Raw genomic sequence first — 26,788 nt, 5'->3', positions numbered from 1 at the left:
CGTGTCCGCGTTCAGTCAAGAACTCTGCACTTTTGCTTAACGAGCAGCATGCTGCAGAGCGGACTTTTGTGCATTCAGTGGGGGTCTCTGTACCCAAACCCCCACCAATCTGCTGCACATGTTAAGGCCTCCCCACGACTAATGGCTGAACCTGCCAATATCTTCAGACTTGGCTGACAATTAAATGTGTATAGGGGTCTTCAGACTCTTTTTCGGAAGATAAGATCAGGAATTTCTGAGTGACCATCCTTTGCTGGCAGTGAGAAGCTGGTGCCTCAGGAGCTTGTGGGTGGTCTTCTTGTAGAGCACATGGGTGCAGTGTGAACAAGCTCTACTGTACATGGAGCAATCAGGGGCGATGGGGAGCTGCCAGTCAGCTGAGCCATTGTTCTTCTGTGTAGAGGTGCTTTCTCACCCATCATTCTCCTGATACCGATGCTGGAGATCAGGCAGCGGTTTGGCTGTCTACCTGTTATATGCTTATGCAGGTGTGCATGGTTGGTGGTTTTCTGACACGTTATCTAAAGTGTGTGGCCAGCTTTTAGATGTCTACTTGGCTCATAGTATTGTGTAACCATACATTGGGTTCGTTAATTATGTTTGAAAATAAAAAAAAATCCAGCACAAAATTAACATTATAAAAACTTAAGCATTTTGTGTTAATAAAGCTTTACTAGACCTTTTACTTTGTTTCCCTTTTTAATTTACTAACCTTTAAGTTGGGATTTGCCTACTAAACACGGCCATAAATAACTGCATGTTGAGTACCAAGATGGTTGATATTTGTAACCCATAGCTATTGTTTTTATGCAAGTACAGTTTTAGCTAAAGGTCTGGACCTAAATAAATGTTTCCTAGGATCAAAATCTGCATGAGTAACACTGATCATACAGTGGGGAGATATTAACAATGCTTAATGAGTCTGCCTGGAGAACCTCGTGCACTGCCGAAAAGTCCTGAGATCTACCTTTACAAGGTGTGGGTTAAAATGATCACTCGGCAGATTTTTCTAATCTGAGGGAAGCATAAAATGGGGCAAAGAACCGGAATCTGGCGCTGTCACTTACTGGGCTTTTTGCTGTAGTTTTTATTTTTTTCCCCTTGCAGTTTTGCTAGTCCTCGCATTGATTGAGCTCCTTAGGTAGTCCTTGATATTCACCACCATTGACCCTATTCTTCTGCACTGGCTCTTTTCTTCCTATGAACAGTCAGTGGTGGGAGAGGGGCTACCTAGGGCTCATGTACATCAAGGACTACAAAGCAGGAGCTCATTATTGAGAAGACTAGCAGGTTTGCAATAGAAAAGTGTTTTATCAAAACTGCAGCAAGAAGCCCACATGGTGCTTGAACAGGGTCACTGCCGCTACTTCATGATGCTCTCTGGGAAGCATAATCCCTACTCAGGTTCTCTTTGAATACCGGTTCCCAGCAGGGCACGTGCAGACCTAAATGTTGCATATCTTTCAGGAGATGTTTGCTTATTTATATGATTGATGCCATCTCCTACTGATGGCGTAATGTCGGCCATGCCATCGCTCTGTGGGATCTGAGATTGGGAGAATGAAGCGATCCTGGTCACTTACTGCCCAGAGGAGCTGCAGCACGTGGGGCCGGCTGTAATTCACAACTGGTTGGCCCAGGTGTGCCCCTAAGAATGGTACATTTTAGGTTGGTGAGGGTCTCTGATATGCCATCATTTTATGAGAAGAGGGAAAAAACATCCTTTATGGCTGTGTGCAATTATAAATAAGGACTCATTTGGGGCCTATATGTAATTTTATGCATGTGTCTTTGGCTAAATATTATCTTAGCATTTTTAGGTTTTGTTTAAAAAAAACATTGCACAGTGTTTGCCTCTGTGTTGCACTGTATTGCTGGCTGCAGAATACATAATCTGAGAATCCGCAGCTTGTTCTCAACCAATTTATGGCCACAAAGTTCAGTAAAAAGAGTTCAGAAGTTCTTGGGTGGCATGAGTGTGGAATAACTATTGCAGTTTATTCCATAGCGATGTATAAGGATGCTTTCACATTGCCTTACATTTGTCTGGTGTGTATCAACTGCATCCATACACCCTATTTACATGATGGAAGAAAAGTCTTTTAAGGTCCATTTACACTAAAAGATTATTGTGAACGAGCATTCCTAGGAACGAATACCTTCATGATATTGCGGTGTAATCCGCTGCCAATCACTTGATGAACGAGAAAAATGCTTGTTTGTCAGGTGAAATGATCTTTGTGCTACATAAAATATCATCGTTCTATCACAGATTGTTCTGCAGTCTGCCTGTGTATACAGGCTATTAAATAAATGTCCATCAGCAAAATAAGTTGGTGGTTGTTGAGCATCACCATTGTGTTCATGGAAAAAACCTGAAGTCTCCATACTTGATATCATTATTATTATTATTTTTTTTTTTTTGAGACCTATAGGCGATTCTTATAATTAAATGACTGTGCTTTCTAGTCATAAATCAGAAAATCCTCCTGTTTCCCAGCCAAGCAATGATTGATTTTTTTTTTTTTTTTTTCCCCCAATCTTTTCCAGGTGATGAACAGAATAAAGAAGCACTGCAGGATGTGGAAGATGAAAATCAGTGAGACCTTAAAAGCCAAGAAGAGACCCTCTCTAACCAACTGCCCCTTCCCTCCAAATATCCCGTCTCACTCTGAGGACCATCAAAATTTGACTTTTACACTGGTTCTCAGGATTTAGGTTCCTGCCCAATTGGGTGTATCATTTTTACACAGTTTAAGAATTCTTAAAGGCAAGAGTGAATGACTGTGGATTTTGCTGCTGCCAGCCATCCTAGGTTCTTTAAGACACTAACAGGACTGCATAGAGGCTTTTTCAGCATTAGATTGTCTCCGTGCCATCCAGCACTATAACCTCTTAGAAACATGTAGAATGAAGACGTTACTCTTTAGGGCAGACCAGAGTCAATCGCACTGTAGAATTTGTGTGGTGGCTTTTTTCCCCCCTTTTTTTTTTTTGTTTTTATTTTTTAAATGTTTTGAAACTGAATTTAATTAAATTGTTAAAAATGTGGTTAGAGCTTGACGTCGCAGATCGCTTCAGAATGTCCTTGTAGTGGTTTTGCTGTAAAAGTGTTTTCAAACTGTGCAAAAATGTTGCTGAAAACTCTGGTGCTGGTATCGCGTCACAATCCGTGTTTATTCATTCTTGCCTCCTTTTTACTTTTCCCTCTTCGGAGCAGGTTAGCATTGGAGCCGGTGTTGAATAGCCTGCATGCGTGTTAAAATTTTTTTTTTCGTTTTTCTATCTTCCACCCCACCCACCCCCCTCTTTCCCTCCTCCGCCCTTTTTTCTCTTGCTCAACCTATCTTTCGTTCAGTATGTGTAACTTGAAGCTAATTTGTACTACTGGATATCTGACTGGAGCCACAGATACAGAATCTGTCATTGTTCTTACTGAAACACAGCATGGAATTAACATTAAACTTAAATAAACAAAACCTAAATTAAAAATGCCAAATATTACTCACTTGACCTCTTCTTGTCTGTGTAAGGATATTATACTGGTAGTCAAAGTAGCCTTTAAAGACCAGCTTTCTCTCCAATAGTAGGATACAAAAATTGCCATTTAATTGGCCCTGTCACCTGAATAAATGGAGGCAGCAATTTTGTGGCTGAAGCCGTTGCTCCCTATGATACGGTGACACCAGTGAGGCTGACATGATGCATTGATGTCACTAGCACTTTTGCACAAGATTGCAGTGTTATAATGGTCCATCCTCCGCTGTCGCAGGAGCTGGGTCTATGCCCACAATACTATTAAGACGACTAGTCTTGTGTGTGGCTGTGTCATTAGCTAGACATAAACTGGAGGTACATACTCTGCTTGCTATATGGGTATTTAAAGTTTCATGAGGATTTGCCAAAATCTGTAATTTTATTGAAGTTTTGAGTTTGTCGGAATGGGGTACTATTGGTCAGTATAATAATGGTTTAGCTTTTAGTCTCAATGGTGTGGTTTTTTTTTTTTTTTTTTGTTTGTTTTTTTCTTTGCAAGAGAAAATGTTGCCCAAGTGTAATTGGCTTCATTAAAATAAAGGCATCCGTATAAAGCGATCACTTTACCTTTTTATTTTGTTGGAGCGCCACATGATTTGGTTCATACAACTTAATGCGTCATTGAACACTGCACAGATACCGGTTCATTTAGTAGGTTACACTGCGGCTTTACATACATTCAACGTGCAAATGACAAAGATCTAAAATTATTGTGCTAAGCTTAATAGAAGGGGTGATTAAAATCTTGATTTTCAATATTAAATGGGTTTGCCTGTTCAACTTTTATTAAATCATGACATGACAAATGGTAAAAGGGAAAACTTAATTACCCTCCCCTGGTTCAGTGCTGCGCCGCCGCCATGGAAGTTTTGTATAGGTTGCAACTCTAAAGTTATGCCAGCAGTGCTACAGCCAATCACTGGGCTCGTTTTTAAACCGCAAAAGCCGTTAAGTTTAGGGATTGTGTACAGGCTGCAGCTGTGATCACCTCAACTGCGCTGCAGCCAATCACCAAAGCAGTGACCTGAGATGCAGCTAATCTTCACTTGGGGTCGGCCTTTGTCTGACTTGGCATGTGACATGCATTGCTTGAAAGTGCCGTCAGACCTTTAAAGCATATGTGGTTCTGTGTCTAAAGGTCTAATTTTTGCTCTGATCGAAGGTGCCAGGTTAGATCAAGTTAAGGACTTGCGTAATTAAGTTACTTTGTTATCTCAGGGCCTGTGACCCCCTATATATGACCAGATGAACTTGGCCCATTACCTACTTTTTTTGAAATCCAATTACTGAAAGAATGACTCTAAATGGCCGCTATCATTGTGAACTTAAAAAGAATTGGCAAAATTCCATATATGGTACTTTTTTTGAGGAGCCATGTTTAACATTGCTGGGAAATTAGATTCAGAAATGTATTATTCCATAATGACTATAATAACATCAACTTTTACAGACAGGAGTATGCTAGTATTCAACACTGTGTAGAGCATGATTTAATCTATTTAAAGGGGTTGTCCAGGTTTGGCACAAGTTTGCAGTCACTTGTGAATCCTCACTTGCAGGGCTGTGGAGTCGGTATAAAATGGACCAACTCCTAAAATGTATAATAAATTGGGTACAGTGGTTCAATGCAGTTTGTGGAGAATATTTTTTCATAAGAATTTGGGAAAGTTATGAAATGTCCTATAAATGTCTGTCCTATTCCTGATCAAAGGGTCTAGACTTTCAGCTGAGATTAATCTGTGCTACAGTAAATTTATCACTTAAACGTGAGCCATGTATGAGGGAGTCGTGGAGTTGGAGTCTGCGTCAGGGAAATTGAGTTGGAGTCTGAGGTTTGGCTTACCGACTCCACAGCCCTGCTCACTTGGCATGCTGGCAATGAGACTGGGTGGACAAGTGACCGCTACTATGCGATATACATACAACCCCTGGCAAAAGTTACGGAATCACCGGGCTCGGAGGATGTTCATTCAGTTGTTTAATGTTGAAAAAAAGCAGATCACAGACATGGCACAAAACTAAAGTCATTTCAAATGGCAACTTTAGGGCTTTAAGAAACACTAAAAGAAATCAAGATTAAAAATGTGGTACGCAGTAAGGGTAATTTTTTTCATACCAAGCGGAGGGAAAAAATTATGGAATCACTCAATTCTGAGGAAAAAATTATGGAATCACCCTGTAAATTTTCATTTCCAAAGCGAACACCTGCTTCAAGTTAGATCTGCTCGTTAGTTTGCATCTAAAAAGGAGTGATCACACCTTGGAGAGCTGTTGCACCAAGTGGACTGACATGAATCATGGCTCCAACATGAGAGATGTCAATGGAAACAAAGGAGAGGATTATCAAACTCTTAAAAGAAGGTAAATCATCACGCAATGTTACAAAATATGTTGGTTGTTCAGTCAGCTGTGTGTAAAATCTGGTAAGGTTGTTAAAGGCAAACATACTGGAAGACCTCAAAGCGTCAAGACCGGAAACTTAAAGCAATATGGCTCCAAAACAGGAAATGCTCAACAAAACAAATGAACGAATGGGAGGAAACTGGAGTCTATGTCTGTGACCGAATTGTAAGAAACCGCCTAAAGGAAATGGAATTTACATACAGAAAAGCTAAACATAAGCCATCATTAACACCTAAACAGAAAAAAACAAGGTTACAATGGGCTAAGGAAAAGCAATCGTGGACTGTGGATGACTGGATGAAAGTCATATTCAGTGATGAATCGCGACTCTGCATTGAGCAAGGTGATGATGCTGGAACTTTTGTTTGGTGCCGTTCCAATGAGATTTATAAAGATGACTGCATGAAGAGAACATGCAAATTTCCACAGTCATTGATGATATAGGGCTGCATGTCAGGTAAAGGCACTGGGGAGATGGCTGTCATTACATCTTCAATAAATGCCCAAGTTTACATTGATATTTTGGACAGTTTTCTTATCCCATCAATTGAAAGGATGTTTGGGGATGATGACATCACTTTTCAAGATGATAATGCATACTGCCATAGAGCAAAAACTGTGAAAACATTCCTTGAAAGAAGACACATAAGGTCAATGTCATGTCCTGCAAATAGTCCGGATCTCAATCCAATTGAAAATCTTTGGAAGTTGGAGAAAATGGTCCATGACGAGGCTCCAACCTGCAAAGCTGATCTGGCAACAGCAATCAGAGAAAGTTGGAGCCAGATTGATGAAGAGTACGGTTTGTCATTCATTAAGTCCATGCCTCAGAGACTGCAAGCTGTTATTAAAGCCAGAGGTGGTGCAACAAAATACTAGTGATGTATTGAAGTGTTCTTTTGTTTTCTTCATGATTCCATAATTTTTTCCCCTCTGCTTGGTCTGAAAAAAATGACCCTTACTGAGTACCACATTTTTAATCTTGATTTCTTTTAGTGTTTCTTAAAGCCCTAAAGTTGCCATTTGAAATGACTTTAGTTTTGTGCCATGTCTGTGATCTGCTTTTTTTCAACAACATTAAACAACTGAATGAACATCCTCCGAGTGATTCCATAATTTTTGCCAGGGGTTGTACTTCCAGCCACATTCCAACTAGACATGTGCAACCTCGCACAGCCTCTCTCAATACAAGTGAATTGAGCATGTCTAGTTGGAATGTGGCCAGGAGTATGCATATCCTGTTGGCATTTACTCTGACTGCAGACTTGTGAATGCCCCACATTGTGTACAATGACTGCAGACTTTAGTGCCAAAACCTGGACAACCCTGTAAGTTTTGGGGTTCACATTGCAGTCATAATTGTACAACCCCTATATAGTAAAGTGTTAATATTTTTCTACAGTGTTTTCGTCTAGAACCCATCATTGGCACCCTACTAGCATCTTACTTAGTTGAACAAGTCTATTGAAATCTTGTCATTTTCACAGGATACATAGAATACTCCAACCTAGAGTCCAAAGTCTGGATACAGGACACTGAACAGTCTTTTTAAAGATTCGTTAATGTTATATCCTTCAAATTTCCAACGGAGTGTGGCGAAATCTGCGGTTTCCACCCACTGTTTTTCAGAGTTTATTTCACTCATATCTTCTGTGCTGTTCAAGAAAAGAAACCAATCAGTATGGCTGGATAAAGGCATAAAAAGTAGCATGAGAATAATTATGGGAATTTTGTATAGAACTGTCAGATAACCACAAAGTAATTTTAAATTCTTGAATTAAAAAAACTGCTGTAAAGCAAATGTTATAAAAATGATCTATTTTAAATAAGGCTTTTGTTGCATTTTTTTTTTTACATTTTGGCAGTGTAGGTTTTCATATTGCGATCTTTATTAAAAGCAACTTGTAATTTTCACACTGACCATTGGGGCTTTTTTAAACTTGCTGTCCTTTCGGGAAATTTTCTGCAGGCTCCTTGTCAGCAGAGGCAGGATTACAGTGCCTGTATATATCGCTGAGAACGATAACTGACTGCATCACATGCTGATTGGTGGATCCAATGTTCATTGCTGCTGCTGTACATGTGGATTTGCTGAAAAGGAAAGTTGGTCTAAAATTGCCTCAGTTGCCAGTGTAAAATCTGCAAGATTTTGAGTTATAGTACTTAAAAAAAAAAAAAAAAAAAAAAAAAAAAAGTGGGGAAGTTACTAAAATCTTTTATACTTTTTTTTTTTCATTAAATATAGAAACCTGATTCAAACGTGTAGTCCTTTTTCTGATGACACATTCTGCTGTAAAGCACCACTTCAGCGGTGTTTTTTTTTTTTTCTTTTCAGCGCTGGAGTGGTGCTTCTACTTTAAGCTTTTAAGAAAGAAGGCTTGGATCAGGGAATTGAAAAGGCCATTACGAAGTGCCTTCCATTGTGAAAAGAAAAATTGTATGCCTGCTGAGCTTTGGGGACCTCATTGACCACCTTTTGTAGTGTCTCGCCTTTCTATGCCAAAGTTGTGGCATCGGCCCATTTTCTTCTTTGTAATTTTTAAAATGTAAAAGATTTAAAAATTTATTTCTTTTTTTGCTTAAAATAGGGATTCAAGGGGTAACATTTCTCCATGCGGAGAGTGACATGTCAAGCCTTACATGCCGAGGTGAGACTTTTAAGCTGCAATGCTCGTCTGGGAAATATGCAAATTGTCTCTTCAGAGAGGAAGAGGACTAGAACTCTAGTGCCACCTACAGGAAGTAGCAATCCTACAAGTCAATATCTACTCTCAAACGAGCCTTGTCACGTGACTTGAGATCTTGGTTTTTGCTTTTATCCCAATTTGCAGACATTGTTTTGGGGAACTGCCCCTTGTCAGTGCAGTGTCTGCAAATTGAGATTTTGGTTTTTATCTTAAGTCATGTGACAAGGCCTGTTCAAGAGTAGATATTGACTTGTAGGATTGCTACTTCCTATAGGTGGCGCTAGAGTTCTAGTCCTCTTCCTCTCTCTGAAGAGACAATTTGCCTAAAACACAAAGGAAACTGTAATCTTTAACCCTTTTAGATATAATTTCATCTTCAACTTGCTTAACTGTTCACAATAACAGTAATTTTGACCAGGGTTGCCCAAACTTTTACATGCCATTGTACATATAAGAAAAGGAAAAAAACATGGGTTTCTCTGAAATAAGACATCAGATCCTCCGATCGAGGTATAATTTTATTCAACTTTCTATAATTTGCTTGCCCATATCGACGGCTTAGGACAGATTCCACCTAACTTCTTCCAAACTAAAATGTAAACCCTTTTGTCAAGAAATGTGTTATGACCATACAACACAAGGCCCACCCAAAGCTGTATATTGAGGTGAGTCTCCCTGGCTGAAAGCAAATGTATTGATATCAACAATCTGGTAATGAGTAGATTTAATTGTGATGCTGACCTGTCTAAATGTCACATCTGGTGCCACATATTGAGGCATAGAAGCTTTATGCAATAAAGACACCAAATGAGAATAACTGAGTGTGTGATCACCTGCCAGGCTACAGAAGGTGAAAACGGACAGGGCTCTGATTTCATTACTTGGAAGTACTTACACAAGTCTTGAATAAAACATACGTTCTGACAGTGCGCATATAGAAAAGAAGAGCTTGGGATCAAACGCTTTTCCTTCACTTGTCAAAGCCATGAGCTCTTCCATAAGTCTGGGATCAATTTCATTGAAGTAAACCTCAGTCAAAGCGCTTTCCATGTCCTAAACTCAAAAGTAAAACAATTTTTTTACATGTACATAATGTGTATAATTATTCCCCAAAAAAATACACTGTTCAAAAAAGTAAGGGAAACACTAAACTACCACATCCTAGATATCACTTAATGAAATATTCCAGTAGTTGTTCATTACATAGTGGAATGCGTTGAGAATAGTGTTGAGCGAGTATGTTCTGTCCGAATATGCTCAGGCGAGCTCCGAGTATTTATAGCTGCTCTGTGTTATGGTAGAATCGCTCACGTGTGCATGATTTGCAACTGTTTGACAGCTTTATTACATATGAGGAATGTCTGTCAAACAGTTGCAAATCATGCACACGTGAGTGATTCCAACACATCACCGAGCAGCTGTAAATACTCGGAGCTCGGCCCAAGAATACTCTGAACAGAACCTACTCGCTCAACCCTAGTTGAGAACAATAAAACCTAAAAATAATGTAAATCCAAATTAATATCCCATGGAGCTCTGGATTTGGAATGATACTCAAAATCAAAGTGGAAAATCAAATTACAGGCTGTTACAACTTCAGTGGAAATGCCTCAAGATGAGGAAATGCTGCTCAGTAGTGTCTGTGGCCCCCACGTGCCTGTATGACCTCCCTACAACGCCTGGGCATGCTCCTGATGAGGCGGTGGGATATTCTGAGGGATCTCCCAGATAAAAGCATCAGTCAACTGGACAGTCTGTGGTGCAACGTGACGTTGGTGGATGGAAGGAGACATGATGTCCTAGATGTTCTCGATTGGATTCAGGTCTGGGGAACGGGCGGGCCAGTCCATAGCTTCAATGCCTTCATCTTGCAGGAACTGCTGACACACTCCATCCACATGAGGTCTGGCATTGTCCTGCATCAGAAGGAACCCTGGGCCCACAGCACCTGCATATGGTTTCACAAGGGGTCTGAGGACCTCATTCCGGTACCTAATGGCAGTCAGGGTACCTCTGGTGAGCATATGGAGGGCTGTGCGGCCCTCCAAAGAAATGCTTCCCCACACCATTACTGATTTACTGCCAAACCGGTCATGCTGGAGGATGTTGCAGGCAGCAGATCACTCTCCACGGCGTCTCCAGACTCTGTCACGTCTGTCACATGTGCTCAGTGTGAACCTGCTCTTATCCATGAAGAGCACAGGGCGCCAATGTCGAATCTGCCAAACTTGAGTGTTTTCAAATGCCAATCGCCCTGCACGATGTTGGGTGTGGACGTCGGGCCCTCATACCACCCTCATGGAGTCTGTTTCTGAGTTTGAGCAGACACATGGATGTTAGTGGCCTGCTGGAGGTCATTTTTCAGGGCTCTTGCACTGCTCCTCCTATTCCTCCTTGCACAAAGGAGGAGGTAGCAGTCCTGCTGCTGGGTTGTTGCCCTTCTATGGCTCCCTCCACATCTCCTGGTATCTGCTCCATGCTCTGGACACTACGCTAACAGACACAGCAAACCTTCTTGTCACAGCTCGCATTGATGCGCCATCCTGGATGAGCTGAACTACCTACGCAACTTCTGTTGGTTGTACTGTAGACACCGCCTCATGCTACTGTACTTCTAGGGGTGAGAGCAATGACAAAATGCAAAAGTGACCAAAACAGCAGCCAAAAAGGATAAGAACAGGTAAATGGTCTGTGGTCACCACTAGTGTTGAGCGAGTATGTTCTATTAACCCTTTCGCCGAGTATGCTCGGGCCGAGCTCCGAGTATTTACATCTGCTCAGTATTATGTTTAAATCGCTCCCGTGTGCATGATTTGCGACTGTTTGACAGTTTTACTACATGTGAGGAATGTCTATTTCTTACACATTTCTCACATGTAATAAAGCTGTCAAACAGTTGCAAATCATGCACATGGGAGTGATTCAAACATAACACCGAGCAACTGTAAATACTCGGAGCTCAGCCCGAGCGTACTCGGAACAGAACATACTCGCTCAACACTAGTCACCACCAGAACCACTCCTTTATAGGGGGTGTCTTGCTAGTTGCCTATTATTTCTACCAGTTGTCTATTCCATTTGCACAACAGCATGTGAAATTGATTGTCAATCAGTGTTGCTTCATAACTGGACAGTTTGATTTCACAGAAGTGTTATTGATTGGAGTTACATTGTGTTGTCTGTGTTCCCTTTATTTTGTTGAGCAGTGTAGAAACTGTTAAAAAAATATGTAGCTCTCTAATCACAGACCATTAATGCTTTATTTTAAATGGGGATTAATGGTTCTTGCCTATTAAGATAGATGATCAAGATTAAATTTGTAGGGGCAAAACTGTACCAAGGCATTGCCACTAGTGGTATTGGGCTCTGAAGGAGTGCCACATTCATCGTTTCCTTGACAATCGGCTAATAACAGGTCCACACCATGTTTTTGCAATACAAATAAAACATTTTTTTTTTATACTACTAACTGAAAATGGATATGTTTAAGATACTGTTTTTCCATGTGGCAGGCAGCACTTTTTTTATCCTTTCAACAAAAAAAAACAACAGTATCCAGACTTGAATCGGGTTTTTTTTGCACAAAAAGATTTGCAGTACCCAAGTCCACTCTCTGTTGCAGCTGGGCTTTACTTCTGCAGTAGGCGTCCACAGCCTGGTATCTCCTGGGTACCTCTGTTATTTCCTAGGCACAGTTTTGGCATAAATGATGTTGAATTTTCTGGCTGCGCTTTACTACATCTCCTTCCCATCAAGCTGCACCCACTTAAAAAAAAAGTTGATAGAGCCCTATAAACTTATTGGAAATAATATAAACATAAAAAAAGTAATTTCAGGGGAAACATCCACAAAAAATATTAACCCCTTTCTGACACTGTCAGTAATAGTACATCCTTGTGCCCTGGGCCTATTGGACCAGGTACATAATATTACGCACAATGCCATCGCGCCCACACAGAAGCTGTGCGGGGTGATCGCCGCCGGGTGTCAGCTGATTCTCACAGCTGACACCCGGTGCTATGTGCCAGGAGCGGTGCCGCACCGCTCCCGGCACATTAACCCCCAAAATGCTGCGATCTAAGTGGATCGCAGCATTCCGGGAGCAAGGGGAGGTAAGCGCGAGCCTCTTACCTTGTCTCCGGCGTCCCGCACTGTCTGTGCTGGGTCCCGGTAGTTGCCATGGTGACCCAATGTCATCATGACAACATCCAGGTCACCAGGCATTAGCAAGTTACTTTGATCATGCGCAGTGCAAGATCAAAGTAACTTGTGCCTGTGCAGGGGCTGACAAGCTCCATAGCATAGAGATGCTGCTGCATCTCTATGCTATACAAGCAATCAGCCTGCAAAAAATGAAAGTCCCATAATGGGACAAAGTGTAAAAGTAAAAAAAAGTGGCAGAAAGTGAAAAAAAAAAAAAAATAAAAATTAAATAAGAATCCAAAAAAATAAAAATATATTGTACCCATAAATAAATATTATTACGAAAAAAAAAAAACAATAAAAGTACACATATTTGGTATTGCCGCGTCCGGAACAATCTGACCTTTAAAACTGTCCAACTAGTTAACCCCTTTAGTGAACACAATAAACACAATAAATAAAAAACTAAGCAAAAAAAATGCTTTATCATAATACCGCCAAACAAAAAATGGAATAAAAAGCGATCAAAAAGACGAATGTAAATAAAAATGGTACCACTGAAAACGTCATCTTGTCCCGCAAAAAAACAAGCCACCATACAGCTCCATCAGCCGAAAAATAAAAAAAGTTATAGCTCAGAATAAAGCGATAAAAAAAAAATATTTTTTCTATAAAATAGTTTTTATTGTGTAAAAGCGCCAAAACATAAGAAAAATATATAAATGTGGTACCGCTGTAAATGTACTGAACCAAAGAATACATCTACCTTATAAATTTCACCACATGCGGAACGGCATAAAAAAAAAAAAATTCCTGAATTGTTGGTTTTTGTTTATTCTGCCTCCCAAAAAATCAGACTAGAAAGCGATCAAAAAATGTCACGTGCCCGAAAATGGTACAAATAAAAACGTCAACTTGTCCCACAAAAAACAAGCCCTTACATGACTCTGTCGGGCGAAATATGGAAAAATGATTGCAAAAACTAGTCTTTGCAACAAAAAAAACGCGTCTTAGTGTATGACAGCTGCCAAACATAAAAACATGATATGAATCTGGCATCGCTGAAATCGCACCAACCCAAAGAATAAAGTCGTCTAATGACATATACTGCATGAAGAATGGCGTAAAAAATAAACTCTAGGGTTAGGGTTGAGCTAGGGTTAGGGTTAGGGTTGAGCTAGGGTTAGGGTTGGGATTTTTTTAAAAATAAAGAAAAAAAAATGATGACGATATGGCGACTAGAGTTGAGCGCAAGTGCTCGCTACTTGAGTTTGCATCGGGTGCTCGGGTATGCACAGAGTATCGCGTGTGCTCGAGTGACATGCTCGAGTCTCCGCCCCATGTGCTTCGCGGCCAAAAAACCTTTACGTGGATTGCCTGCCATGCACGAGCGGTCCCCGCTAGTGTTGAGCGAGTATGTTCTATTAACCCTTTCGCCGAGTATGCTCGGGCCGAGCTCCGAGTATTTATAGCTGCTCGGTGATATGGTTAAATCGCTCCCGTGTGCATGATTTGCAACTGTTTGACAGTTTTATTACATGTGAGGAATGTCTATTTCTTACACATTCCTCACATGTAATAAAACTGTCAAACAGTTGCAAATCATGCACACGGGAGCGATGCAACCATATCACCGAGCAGCTATAAATACTCGGAGCTCTGCCCGAGCATACTCGGACAGAACATACTCGCTCAACACTAGCCCCGGCATGTTTTTTTGGGGTGTCTAACAACCGCGAAACATGCGGGGCGGGGACTCGAGCATGGCACTCGAGCACCCGCGATACATGGTGCATACCCGAGTACCCAATGCAAACTTAAGTAGCGAGCACTTGCGCTTAAGACTAATGACAACTTATTCAATATGATGAACTAATGTTATCAAATTCTGTTTTGTACCTCTGGGTTCAAAATGTTCACTATACCCCTTGATAAAATCCTTGAGGGGTCTAGTTTCTAAAATGAGGTTACTTGTGGGGGGTTTCCACTATTTAGGCGCTTCGGGGCTCTCCAAACACGACATGGAGTCCGCTCTTGATTCCAGCCAATTTTGCGTTTTCTGAACCCTGCCGTGCGCCCAAACAGTGTATTTTCCCCACATATGGGGTATCAGCATACTCAAGAAAAAATTGAGGTCCATTTTCTCCTCTTATCCTCGTGAATATAAAAAATTTGGGGCTAAAAGATAATTTTTGTGGAAAAAGTTTGATTTTGTTCTTTTCACGGCTCCATGTTATAAATTTCAGTGAAGCACCTGTGGGTTCAGGGTGCTCATCACACATCTAGATAAGTTCCCTGAGGGGTCTAGTTTCCAAAATGGTGTCACTTGTGGGGGGTTTCCACTGTTTAGGCACATCAGGGGCTCCCCAAACGCAACATGGCGTCCGCTAATTATTCAAGCAAATTTTACCTTCAAAAAGTCAATTGGCGCTCCTCCCCTTCCGAACCCTGCCGTGCGCCCAAACAGTGGTTTTCCCCCACATATAGGGTATTGGCGTGCTCAGGAGAAATTGCACAACAAATTTTGGGGTCCATTTTTTTCTGTTACCCCTGCAAAAATAAAAAAATTGGGGTCTAAAGTAACATTTTTGTGAAAAAGGTTAAATGTTCATTTTTTTCTTCCACATTCCAAAAATTCCTGTGAAGCACTTGAAGGGTTAATAAACTTCTTGAATATGGTTTTGAGCACCTTGAGGGGTGCAGTTTTTAGAATGGTGTCACTTTTGGATATTTTCTGTCATAAAGACCCCTCAAAGTCACTTCAAATGTGATGTGGTCCCTAAAAAAATGATTTTGTAAATTTTGTTGGAAAAATTAGAAATCGCTGGTCAACTTTTAACCCTTATAACTTCCTAACAAAAAAAAAAAAAATTGGTTCCAAAATTGTGCTGATGTAAAGTAGACATGTGGGGAATGTTATTTATTAACTATTTTGTGTGACATATTTCTGTGATTTAAGGGCATGAAAATTAAAATTTTGAAAATGGCAACATTTTGAACATTTTCGCCAGATTTCCGATTTTTTCACAAATAAATGCAAGTCCTATCGAAGAAATTTTACCACTATCATGAAGTACAATATGTCACGAAAAAACAATCGTTACCAGATGAGCCTTTGGTGGTGATGTTGTTGGTGTGGGCAGGTGTGTCTATAGTCAATACAGAACTGCTCTACACTTTGTGAATGGTACAGTAACAATCCCCTACTACACGAATAACATCATTAATCCAGTCATTGTGTCTCTGCATGAACAACATAGGCCTACTTTCATGAAGACAATGTTCCAGCTCATCGAGGTCGCATCATTAGGGAAAGGTTGCTGGAAATTTGGGTACCTCATGTGGAGTGGCCTGCACTTTTTCCAGACCTGAATCTCATAGAAAGCCTATGGGATCAGCTGAGTCGCCGTGTAGGGGCTCTTAACTTTGTACCCCAGAACCTCAATGACCTGAGGGCCCCCCTTCAAGAAGAGAGGGATGCCAGGCCTCAGCAGACAGTAACTCCACTTGTGAACAGCATGAGACGTCGTCGTCAAGCTGTAATTGATGCTCAAGGCCACATGACGAGTTATTGAGACATTGACATCTTTTGTTGGGGTATACCCACCACTGTTGTTGGCTTTTGTTTCAATAAATTGAGATGATGAAATCACCGTTGCATGCTTCTACTTAAATGCCCTACTTTCATTATAAAATATCACTGTAGCGTGAACTTTTTACGTTTTCCATACATTTCACCCGAAAGCCAAATATCCCTAACTTTTTTGTGAGTAGTGTATGTTTATATACAGGCACATGCCACTTTATGAAATGCTTCACATATGTTTGCTTGAACAGTTGATATTCTGACTGAGCAATTTTTACATTTTCATTTTTTGCTCCTTTACATTGTATGCCAACTTTATATGACCTCACTGCACAATTGAGTTTTTTTCTGCCACTTGGCTTTTTGTATATATCGTGACTATACTAGATACCTATTTATACTTGTTTTAATATTATACATTTATATAGAGCCACATACCACTCCATATGTATAGGCTTCATTTTGACTCATTAAGTCACTCCTATAAGTTGTATTTTGACTTTTTTATTCTACATGACAGCAATCTTCTTTCTATGATTCTAGAACTATGTAGTCATAGATACTTACCTTATCCCTCTACCTTGAGTTTTCAATATTTTTGTGGATGTTTCCCCTTAAATGTCTTTTTTCTGTTTATATTATTTCAAATAAATGTTATTTGTATTTTGAATATATATTTGGTCATGTGTCATTTTCATAAGTGTATATGTTTTCCCTGGACACATGACAACTTTACTTATAATAATCATCTTTATTTTTATACAGCGTTAACATATTTTGCAGCACTTTACATACATTATCGTCACTGTCCCCATTGGGGCTCACAATCTAAATTCACTATCAGTATGTCTTTGGAGTATGGGAGGAAACCAGAGAACTCAGAGGACCCAGAGGAAACCCACGCAAACACAGGGAGAACATACAAACTCCTTGCAGATGTTGTCCTTGGTGGGATTTGAACCCAGGACCCCAGCGCTGCAAGGCTGCAGTGCTAACCACTGAGCCACCATGCTACCCATGTGTATGCTTACTGACAGAGCTCTAAAAATGTCAATGCCACAAAAAATTTCAACATTTCAGACGGTTTTATACTAGGACTCTGGCGAAAACTGTTTAATGAATCAGGGTCAATGTGTGTATAACGAGAGACTCGCTAGTCCTGCTGTCAGGCAGTAAGACGTTGGTGGGGCCAGCCTCCGTGACTAGTCAGCTCAGTCTCCCGCTTCATGTACAAAGTATGTTTTCCTGTGATCTGAACCAACAAAGCGTTTTTTTTTGTTTTTTTTCAAATCTGTAGCATGTCAATTCTTTCAGCGCTTTTTCATCATTTTTCACCCAATTGAATGGGGAAAAAATGCACATAATTTACGCAGTGTTTTTCCTGCCATCACTCTGGTTTTTGCCGCTGAAAAATATGCTGCAAATACTCAATATGTGTGAATAACATAAACCGGAGTCCTTTATTTGGGTTCCTGCTATCCCGTGACATTGGTGAGGCTGGTGATCACAAGAGGATCTGCCTGGATCAGAATTTTCTCTGATCTGGGCATTTGTAGGATTTCAGCTGTTTATTACAACCATCCTCCTCCCGCTGTTGATTCTGTGAACATAATGGCAGTGTCTGCACCATAACCTTGATGTAATACTATGTTAGCGCTATTTTTGGGGTACATATAATGTAAAAATATACTTTTACTTTTTGGTCAGAGAAGGGAGGATTCAAAATATAGTGCATTCACGACCAGGTGACACTGCCAAAATTTACTGTGGATTGTGAAGAGTCAAAGGGCCAAACCCTTTAAAGAAAAGGGAAGTTTTTGTTTTTTCCTCGCCTTCTTCCAAGGGCCATAACTTAATTTTTCCATCTACATAGTCATGTAAAGGTTTTTTTTTTTGTGTGAGACGAGTTGTAGGTTTGAATGACACCATTCACTTTTCCATACAATTTACTGGAAAAAAAAGAAAAAAAAAAATCCAAGTGAGAGGAAATTGCAAAAAATGCTATTCCGCCATTGTTTTTTGGGGATTTGTTTTTAGGGCATTCATTATGGGGTAAAAATTAACTGTCAGTGATTTTTCAGGTCAGTACAGTAACAACGATACTAAAGATGTCAAGTTTTTTAATTATTTTAGCAAAGAAAAAATTTCTGAAATGTGTAGAAAAAACAACAATTTGGTTTGTGTCTAAATAACTTTTTTTTTTCATCAATGGACCAGCATGAATGCTTTCATTTTGTGCCCACCAGGGGATTCACCGGCAGCCCTGTGTGCCAGTCCATGTGTGTTTTTAAACCTAGCCTGGTGTCAAGAACTGGACCCCACCAATCTAATATTGATGGCCTATTCTAAAGTTAATCCTTCACTTATAAAGAACTAGAACATTTATTTAAAGAGAATCTCACCAGGTTTTTGCTACCTCATCTGAGAGCCTCATAATGTAGGACAAGAGACCCTGATTCCAGTGATGTATCACTTAGTTCACTGGTTGTAGCAGTTGTGATGCAAACAGAGTTTTTAGATGTAGCAGAGCTCAGAAAGCTAGGCCTGCCCACACCCCTGATTAGCAGCTTTCTGTGTACATTGTATAGTGACATTAAAGGGAACCTGTCACCAGGTTTTCAACATATGAGATAAGCCTACCACCTTTCAGCCCTGATATACAGCACTCTATAATGCTGTATATATGCCCCCAACTCGGCCTGCAAGAAAAGAAAAAGACCTTTAATTATACTCACCTGGGTGGTGGCCCGGTCTGATGGGTGTTGCTTGTCTTGGTCTGGCACCTCCCTTCTTTTTGTGATGCCGTCCTCCTTCTTGCTTCGTGTGGATGACGCATACCTCCATCATCCACACAGTCTCCCGGGCATCGCGCTCCTGTGCAGGCATACTTCCCTGCCCTGACGAGGGCACAGTAAAGTAATGCAGTACGCATGCACCGGCACTTCTCTGACCTTTTCCGGCACTCACTGCATTACTTTACTGTGCCCTGGTCAGGGCAGAGAAGTATGCCTGCACAGGAGCACGATGCCGCGAACACTATGTGGATGACGTAGGGACGCGTCATCCACACGAAGCAAGGAGGAGAACAGCATTGCATGAAGAAGGGAGGCACCTGACCAAGACAAGCGACGCCCCTCGGACCGGACCTCCCTGCAGGTGAGTATTATGAAACGTCTTTTTCTTGTCTTGCAGGCCGGGTTGGGGGCAGATATACAGCATTATAGAAGGGGCTGCATTCTGCCCATTATTTTGTGCTTTTCACACTTATTTACAGACGCTATGTAGCATCATCCTCAGGATTGCCTTCCAATGGTTCATACTTTCTAGTATGGAGCCTTACCCCATCTCTGACATAGAACTAAGAAATGACAAAAAGTAATGTTTTCACCATACAGATCTCTCTTCAGGGCCAGTCTCAGTTATGTATGGCTTGTGTGAGATCAGGGCTCAGGCCACAAATTACAGTGGGGGTGACAGCGAACCAGATGCAAGTTTCTTACTCTTTCTCTGCACAATACTTGTTGCCATTTTACTGCCGTCACTGAGCCACACAACCACTCCGGTGCATCTAACTGCAGCCTCAGCCTCAATCTTGCAGCTTTCAGTTTTGATGCGGACCAGTGATATCATCATGTAAATCAGGAGGCAAGAAGAGGGGAGGAAGAGTCTTTTTTGTATCTTTTTCCTTTATGAATCTCCTGCTGCAATAAAATAGGGACTTAGGGTCTTCCTACAGGTGGCACAGTAGGCATGTTTTTCATGGGAAAAACCAAACAGGCTAGAAATTAAATGGGGTCTCCTGGGTATTGAAGGAATTGGCATCTCTAGTGGCAATACATTTGCACATAGTCACAGTGCCCATTTCCCATTTTTTGCCCGTTTAGTGTCCTTTTATTCAATGTCCCCTTTCTGCACAATATCATTTATTGCCCCTCTGGAACCTTTCTGTTCAGATTTCCCTTCTTTGTCAAATTGTCATCCATTGCCACTTTGCTTATGGCAGATTTAACAACAGTGCCCCCTTGGTGCCTAAGTAAATTAGGCTGAGTAGTATTGGAGGATGAATGGTCTCAATGCGTTTAGCACCAATATGCAATACAATGGCCATGTTATGGAAATTTCCCTAGAATTGAATGATGAGAGTCAGGTACATGCATGGGTAGCTGCCTCATCAAATGGCACAGGGATTGAGGGACCCCTGTTCTCAGCATAAACCATCAACATTGTCACTATACAGTGGACAGAAATTTGAGGCTGGAATCCCACTTTTCTCAATACGCCTTCCACGACAGCATTGGAGGATGTTGTCCACGCCCTATTGGGGGACAGGAACATAGAGAGATTAAAAGCCTCTCCCCACCGTCAATCCCCAGTGTTTTCCTGTCCCCCTTGGGGCATGGAGAGAGCCTGCAGTGCTCTTGGGCCAGCAGGGCAGCGCAGTATTTCCTTTACCTGTGTGCCGGGCAGTGGTCGGTCGGGGTGCTCCCTCCTCCCTCCTTGCTGCTCCCCTTTGGGAGACCACCCTGGCTTCCTGCGCTCCACTGAGGGTAAAGCAAGCCAGGGGATCGTTCATGCCGGAGGCCGCTCCCGCCCTCCGGCATCTCCTCTTTCCTGGAGCGCGGACGTTGCCGCGCGCACGGGCATCCCCGCGTGCGCACCGGAAGTGGCGTCGACGCGCGCGCACCAGAAGTGGCGTCAACGCGGGCCCTGCCGCTCCGGCCTGAGCGTTCCACACTGCATGTGGATTCCACGCTCCTGAACCGACGGGCGGTTTGGGCGCACACGCGCGCCGGTTGACATCACTGCGGTCCCATCGCTCCGGTCGGGGCGTTCCACGTGGGACGCTGAATGACAGGACCAAAGGCCCATACCAAACCTGGACTGCCCCTTAAAAGAGACCGGAAAGGGGAGGGGACTGAGGTCCCTTTCTGGGAGGCACAGTTTTATTTAAAACCCGCCTGAAGACACCAGAAGGTAAGGCTATTCCCACCATATTCCCACTATGGAAGGTGATGGGTCCTGTACCCCTGCATCTGCAGAGCACAGCATGACCTCGGCTACAGTGAGTACTACCTGGGTGGTCACTATGGGGTTATCTCGGCCTCCTTTTAGATGACACTAGATCTCCCCTCCTTCTATTTCACATGGGTCCCCTTCTCTTCCCCTTTCTTAGGAAGACAAGGCCCCCGCTTCTAATAAGGATAAAGACCAGCCCCGTAGATGTGGCATCTGTACAAAAAAGCTGTCCTCATCCTATAAGAAGAAGTTGTGTCAGCCCTGTACGGATAAAATAATTAGAGAAGAAAACCCCTCACTGATCGAGGAGCTTAGATCACTGGTTAAACAGGAGGTCCAGGTGGTTAGACAGGAGGTCCAGGCCTCCTTTGCTGCCCTGCCTGTCTATTCCTCCTCCAGGCCCTCTCTCCCTAAGAAGAGGAAGATCCAAGAGTTAGACTCAGATGTGGTCTCTATGGACGCTAGTAGCTCAGCCTCTGATGATTTCGAGGAATTGGCATCCGTAGGACCTACCAAAGCAGTCGAAACCGGTAGATATTATTTTTCCTCGGACAACTTAGAGGAACTACTGGACGCTGTTAGAGGCACTATGGGGCTGGAAGAAGTGGAGGTTCCCTGTTCTGTTCAGGACAAGATGTTTAGGGGTCTTAAAACAAAAAAAACAGACTGGGTTTCCAGTCCATGAGGTAATTAGGGATCTCATTCGACAGGAATGGGAGTCCCCGGAAAATCGCCTCACCACCCCTTCGGAATTAAAACATAGGTTTCCGTTAGAGGGTGATGGTTTTGAATGGGAAGTCCCTAAAGTAGACATTCAGTTGGCTAGGGTAGTGAGAAAAACCTCACTTCCCTTTGAGGACTCGTCCCAAGTAAAGGATCCTTTGAACCGCAAAATGGAACGCGTCCTTAAAAAATCATGAGAAACCTCCTCTGCCTCTCTCAAAGTCAATATTTCCTCGACTTGTGTGGCCAGATCCCTCTTCAAATGGCTGACCCAACTGGAGGAACATCTGTATCAGGGCACGTCCAGGGCAGACCTGCTTGACTCCATCCCTCTCCTTCAAAAAGCCACAGGTTTCTTAGCGGACGCCTCAGCTGAGTCAGTCCGTATCGTGGCCAGGGCAGCTGTCCTGTCCAATACTGCTCGCCGTGCACTATGGCTCAAAACATGGAGTGGGGACATCACCTCTAAAGTCAAGCTCTGTTCCATTCCATTCCAAGGAAAATATGTATTTGGCCCAGCCCTGGATGAAATCCTGGAAAAGGCCCAGGACAGGAAGAAAACACTTCCTGAACAGAAACAGGCTAAGAAACGTTCCTTTCGGCCTTCCCAAAGTCACCCCTCACAGTATAGAGTAAAGGGAAAATCTGGGCGCTGGAGCTATCCCAAAGGCGGCAAGGGTCGCAACATCCTTGTACCCCAGCAACAACACCAGCAGCAGGACAGGCAATGACTTGGTCCGGGAAGGGGGGCGGCTTTCAAATTTCTTTCCCCAGTGGCAGGCAATATCTTCCTGCCAGTGGATCCTCAATACCATCAAGGAGGGTCTTCTATTGGAATTTGAGAGTCGCCCCCCTCAGATCCTGAGGGTCACGTCCCTTCCCTCTCGGGGGGCTCAGGATCTCCTATCGGTCGCCCTAAAAAACCTTCTGGATTCGGGAGTGGTGTCTCTAGTTCCCCCTGGCCAGGAGGGAACGGGTCACTACTCAAAAATATTCCTAATCCGGAAACCGTCAGGGACCCCACGCATCATAATCAACCTGAAGTCCCTAAACCATCACTCATCCAGAAACAGGGCGTGTGCATAATTCCATACTTGGACGACATGTTGATTGTCGCTCCCTCAGTAGCAACTCTCAATCTTCACGTCTCTATAACCTTAAGAACCCTACGGTCTTTAGGTTGGATTCCAAACCTAAAAAAATCGGAACTCCTCCCTTCATCAAGGAGGAAATTCCTTGGTGTATTGCTGGACTCCAACAAACAGATGTCCTTTCTACCATTGGAGCATCAGACAGCTCTCAGATCCAAAATCTCAAATTTCAGACGCCAAGAGAATCCAACTTTGAGAGCGACAATGTCTGTATAGGGGTCTATGACAGCCTGTATCCAGTCGGTGTTGTGGGCCCAGGCCCACTCAAGGCCTCTCCAGGATCATATCCTAAGATCCTGGAACAGACAAAGGGACTCACTAAACAAACGGTTCAGGACCCCCGGTCGGATAAAAGCTTCTCTTTCTTGGTGGCTAAGCTCCCGAAATCTTCAGAGGGGGATTTCTTGGACCCAGGACCCTCTGATTACAGTGACTACCGACGCCAGTCTACGAGGCTGGGGAGCTATGGTGGTCCAGATTCCCTTTCAAGGCAGATGGAGTCCCGAGATCAGTGCCAGATCTTCCAACTTCAGGGAGCTAATGGCGGTAGAAAAAAACGCTCAGAGCGGCAGTCGACTTAATCCAGGGTTCTCACATCAAGATTCTCTCGGACAATGTGACTACAGTTGCCTTCCTTCATCATCAAGGAGGTACGAAGGTACACAGCCTAAAACAGATTGCAGGCCGAATATTTTTTTGGGCAGAACAACATCTCCTATCACTTTCAGCAATCCACCTGAAAGGCTCAAACAACGTCCAAGCAGACTTTCTAAGCAGGGAAGATATCCAGCCAGGAGAATGGAGCCTAAATCCTCAGATTTTCCAGTCGCTGGTAGCCAAATGGGGTCTCCCCGAGGTAGATCTCTTTGCCAGTCGGTCAAACGCAAAACTTCCCCTCTTCTTTGGACAGACGAGACAAGGCCATGAATTTGGACGCTTTAGCCCATCCCTGGCATTTCAGGCTGGTCTATGCGTTCCCTCCGATACCACTGAGAGCAAGAACCATCCAGAAAGTCAGGATAGAGAGAGTGGCAACAATTCTGGTGGCCCCTCTGTAGCCCAAAAGGCCTTGGTTCGGGGCCATCACAGAACTCTGCCTAGAGGGTCCGGTAATACTACCACAGGTCAACAATCTTCTCTCTCAAGGGCCCCTGTTCCATCCCAATCCTCAGTGGCTAAACCTGGCAGCCTGGTTACTGAAGCCGAGATCTTAAGATCCAAAGGTCTCTTGGAAGAAGTTATAAAAACTCTTCAACAGAGTAGGAAGCCAGTAACCAATGCGATATACGGCAAAATATGGAAAAAATTCCTATCATGGTATGCTCCGGATACTCCTGATACCTCACATCCCAACATTGCTTGGATCCTTGATTTTCTACAGAGTGGATTGGAGTTGGGTCTCAAACCCAGCACTCTTAAGGTGCAGATTTCAGCCCTAAGTTCCATATTCGAACAAGATTTGGCCTCTCATAGGTGGATCAAGAGATTCATAACTTCAGCACTCAGACTTCACCCAAAAATTCAGTCTCATGTCCCATCCTGGGATCTAAATGTGGTACTCAAGGGTTTAACCCTCTCTCCCTTTGAGCCTCTATCCTCTAGCTCAATACAGACTCTCTCTCATAAGACTGCCTTCTTAGTAGCCATCACTTCAGCACGGAGAGTAGGAGAACTTCAGGCCCTTTCTATCAGAGAACCTTACATGAATGTGACCGAAGATAGAATTACGCTTCGCCTGGACCCTTCCTTTCTCCCAAAGGTAGTTACGGACTTCCATCGTTCCCAGGAAATCATCCTTCCCTCCTTCTGCCAGAATCCTTCCAATCCAAAGGAAGCAGAGTTCCACCTCCTAGATGTCCACAGAACTGTCCTTTATTATCTTCAACAAACTGAGTCTTGGAGATTGGATGGAAACCTATTTATACAGCACTCAGGGCAGAACAGAGGAAGGAAGGCAGCTAAGTCCATTATAGCAAACTGGATCAAAAAAGCAATTGGGGAAGCTTATAGCAATCAACAAATGAATCCACCGATTGCATTAAAGGCTCATTCTACCAGATCCACATCAACTTCATGGGCCGAAAGAGCGGGCGCTTCTACTGAGCAGATTTGCAGGGCAGCTACATGGTCTTCCCTTCATACGTTTTCTAAACATTATAGATTAGACTTATCATCCACTAGGGATTTAGCCTTTGGTAGGAAAGTCCTACAAGCTATTGTCCCTCTCTAATAAAATATCGTTGGTATTCCTCCAATGCTGTCGTGGAAGGCGTATTGAGAAAATAGAATTAGTCCTTACCGGTAATTCGGTTTCTAGAAGCCTTCCACGACAGCACGAATTTCCCTCCCTATGGATTCCATATAACTGTCAGGTAACCATTTTTCCAGATGATCTTGGTAAACACTGGGGATTGACGTGGGGAGGGGCTTTTAATCTCTCTATGTTCCTGTCCCCCAATAGGGCGTGGACAACATCCTCCAATGCTGTCGTGGAAGGCTTCTAGAAACCGAATTACCGGTAAGGACTAATTCTATTTTTTTCTGTTGCTCATTACAGCACCTCAGAGAGAGGGGATCTGCCCATCAAGGACATCTAGATGTTTTCGGTAGCACCTAAGGAAGAGTTACCCAAGCCAGACCGGTCGTTTGGGGAAGTGGCTTCATTCCTGTTGCAGCCTGTGCAAGGACCCTGGAAGCACAGCAGCGGGTCCAGGGAGGATTGGCTAACGTGTGGGCGCAAGCAGCAGCACCAATTTGCAGAACTCGCCAGCAGAACCACAGCTCCAACAAGTTGGATCTTGACAGAGTGGACGAATCCACAGCCTCCAGAGGGGATCTGTTGGGTGATATGATTCCGCCTCCAAATCCGGTACCCTTCCTAGCCTCCGAGTGGTAAGTGATCTTTGTGAAAGTTCACTTTTTAATAAGTGTTCTCCTGTCATTCGTTGTCAGGAAAAACCTAGGAAGTGTATAATGAAGGCTAAACACAGGGAATGTGTGCTCTGAAAGAAAGGGTTGCCTGGCTCTTGGCAGAAGAGACTTTGCCGTTCCTGTATTGAGCAGACCGTTTGTGAAGAATCCCCTAACTTCGCCTTAGAATTATGATCCATAGTGCTCTGGGGGGATTCATAAGTCTGCAGTCACACAGAGTGAATGCAGACTTATCGATTTTGATTGGACAACCCTTTTAAATCTAAAGAAGTCAAGATTAAAACCCATAACAGAACAAGTCTTTTCAGGCCTTATACTTATGATATGTAGATCAGGAGAGCAGACTATCAGTCATTACGTGTCTCACACTGGTAATGCCCCTTTTCGTTTAACCTCTTCTCGACCTTTCAATTTTCAGTTTTTTCGTTTTCATTTTTTCCTTCCCTTCTTCCAAGAGCCATAACTTTTTTATTTTTCCATCCACATAGTCATAAGAGGGCTTGTGTTTTGTGGGACAAGTTGTACTTTCAAAATTTTGGAAATATGTAAGAAAATTTTTTTTGCTTGTGTTCCCATTTTCCAAGACTTGTAATGGTTTCATTTTTCAGGAT

At 42.7% G+C, this 26,788-nt stretch overlaps 2 protein-coding genes across 4 annotated transcripts in view; one reads left to right on the top strand and one right to left on the bottom strand.

Annotated features, from left to right (window-relative positions):
* The window catches only part of YWHAE (tyrosine 3-monooxygenase/tryptophan 5-monooxygenase activation protein epsilon), a 37,733-nt gene extending 34,234 nt beyond the window's left edge, over positions 1-3,499 (top strand). For both annotated transcript variants that reach the window (XM_073667748.1, XM_073667749.1), the window contains one exon: positions 2,551-3,499. In XM_073667748.1, the coding sequence (XP_073523849.1) occupies positions 2,551-2,603 (53 nt within the window). In that variant the 3' untranslated portion in view covers positions 2,604-3,499. The remainder of the gene's footprint in view (positions 1-2,550) is intronic.
* Positions 3,500-7,003: 3,504 nt separating this feature from the next.
* Positions 7,004-26,788, bottom strand: part of LOC141253010 (uncharacterized) — a 106,357-nt gene continuing 86,572 nt past the window's right edge. For both annotated transcript variants that reach the window (XM_073670762.1, XM_073670763.1), the window contains 2 exons: positions 9,523-9,680; positions 7,004-7,595 (listed from right to left, as the gene is read on the bottom strand). In XM_073670762.1, coding sequence (XP_073526863.1) covers positions 7,448-7,595; positions 9,523-9,680 — 306 coding nt within the window. In that variant the 3' untranslated portion in view covers positions 7,004-7,447. The remainder of the gene's footprint in view (positions 7,596-9,522; positions 9,681-26,788) is intronic.

This window comes from Phyllobates terribilis, unplaced genomic scaffold (genome assembly GCF_046119375.1).
Source record: "Phyllobates terribilis strain yellow unplaced genomic scaffold, ASM4611937v1 Scaffold_2__4_contigs__length_985480577, whole genome shotgun sequence".
In the NCBI taxonomy this organism is placed as follows: Eukaryota; Metazoa; Chordata; class Amphibia; order Anura; family Dendrobatidae; genus Phyllobates; species Phyllobates terribilis.
This window is presented reverse-complemented; position numbering and strand designations above follow the sequence as displayed.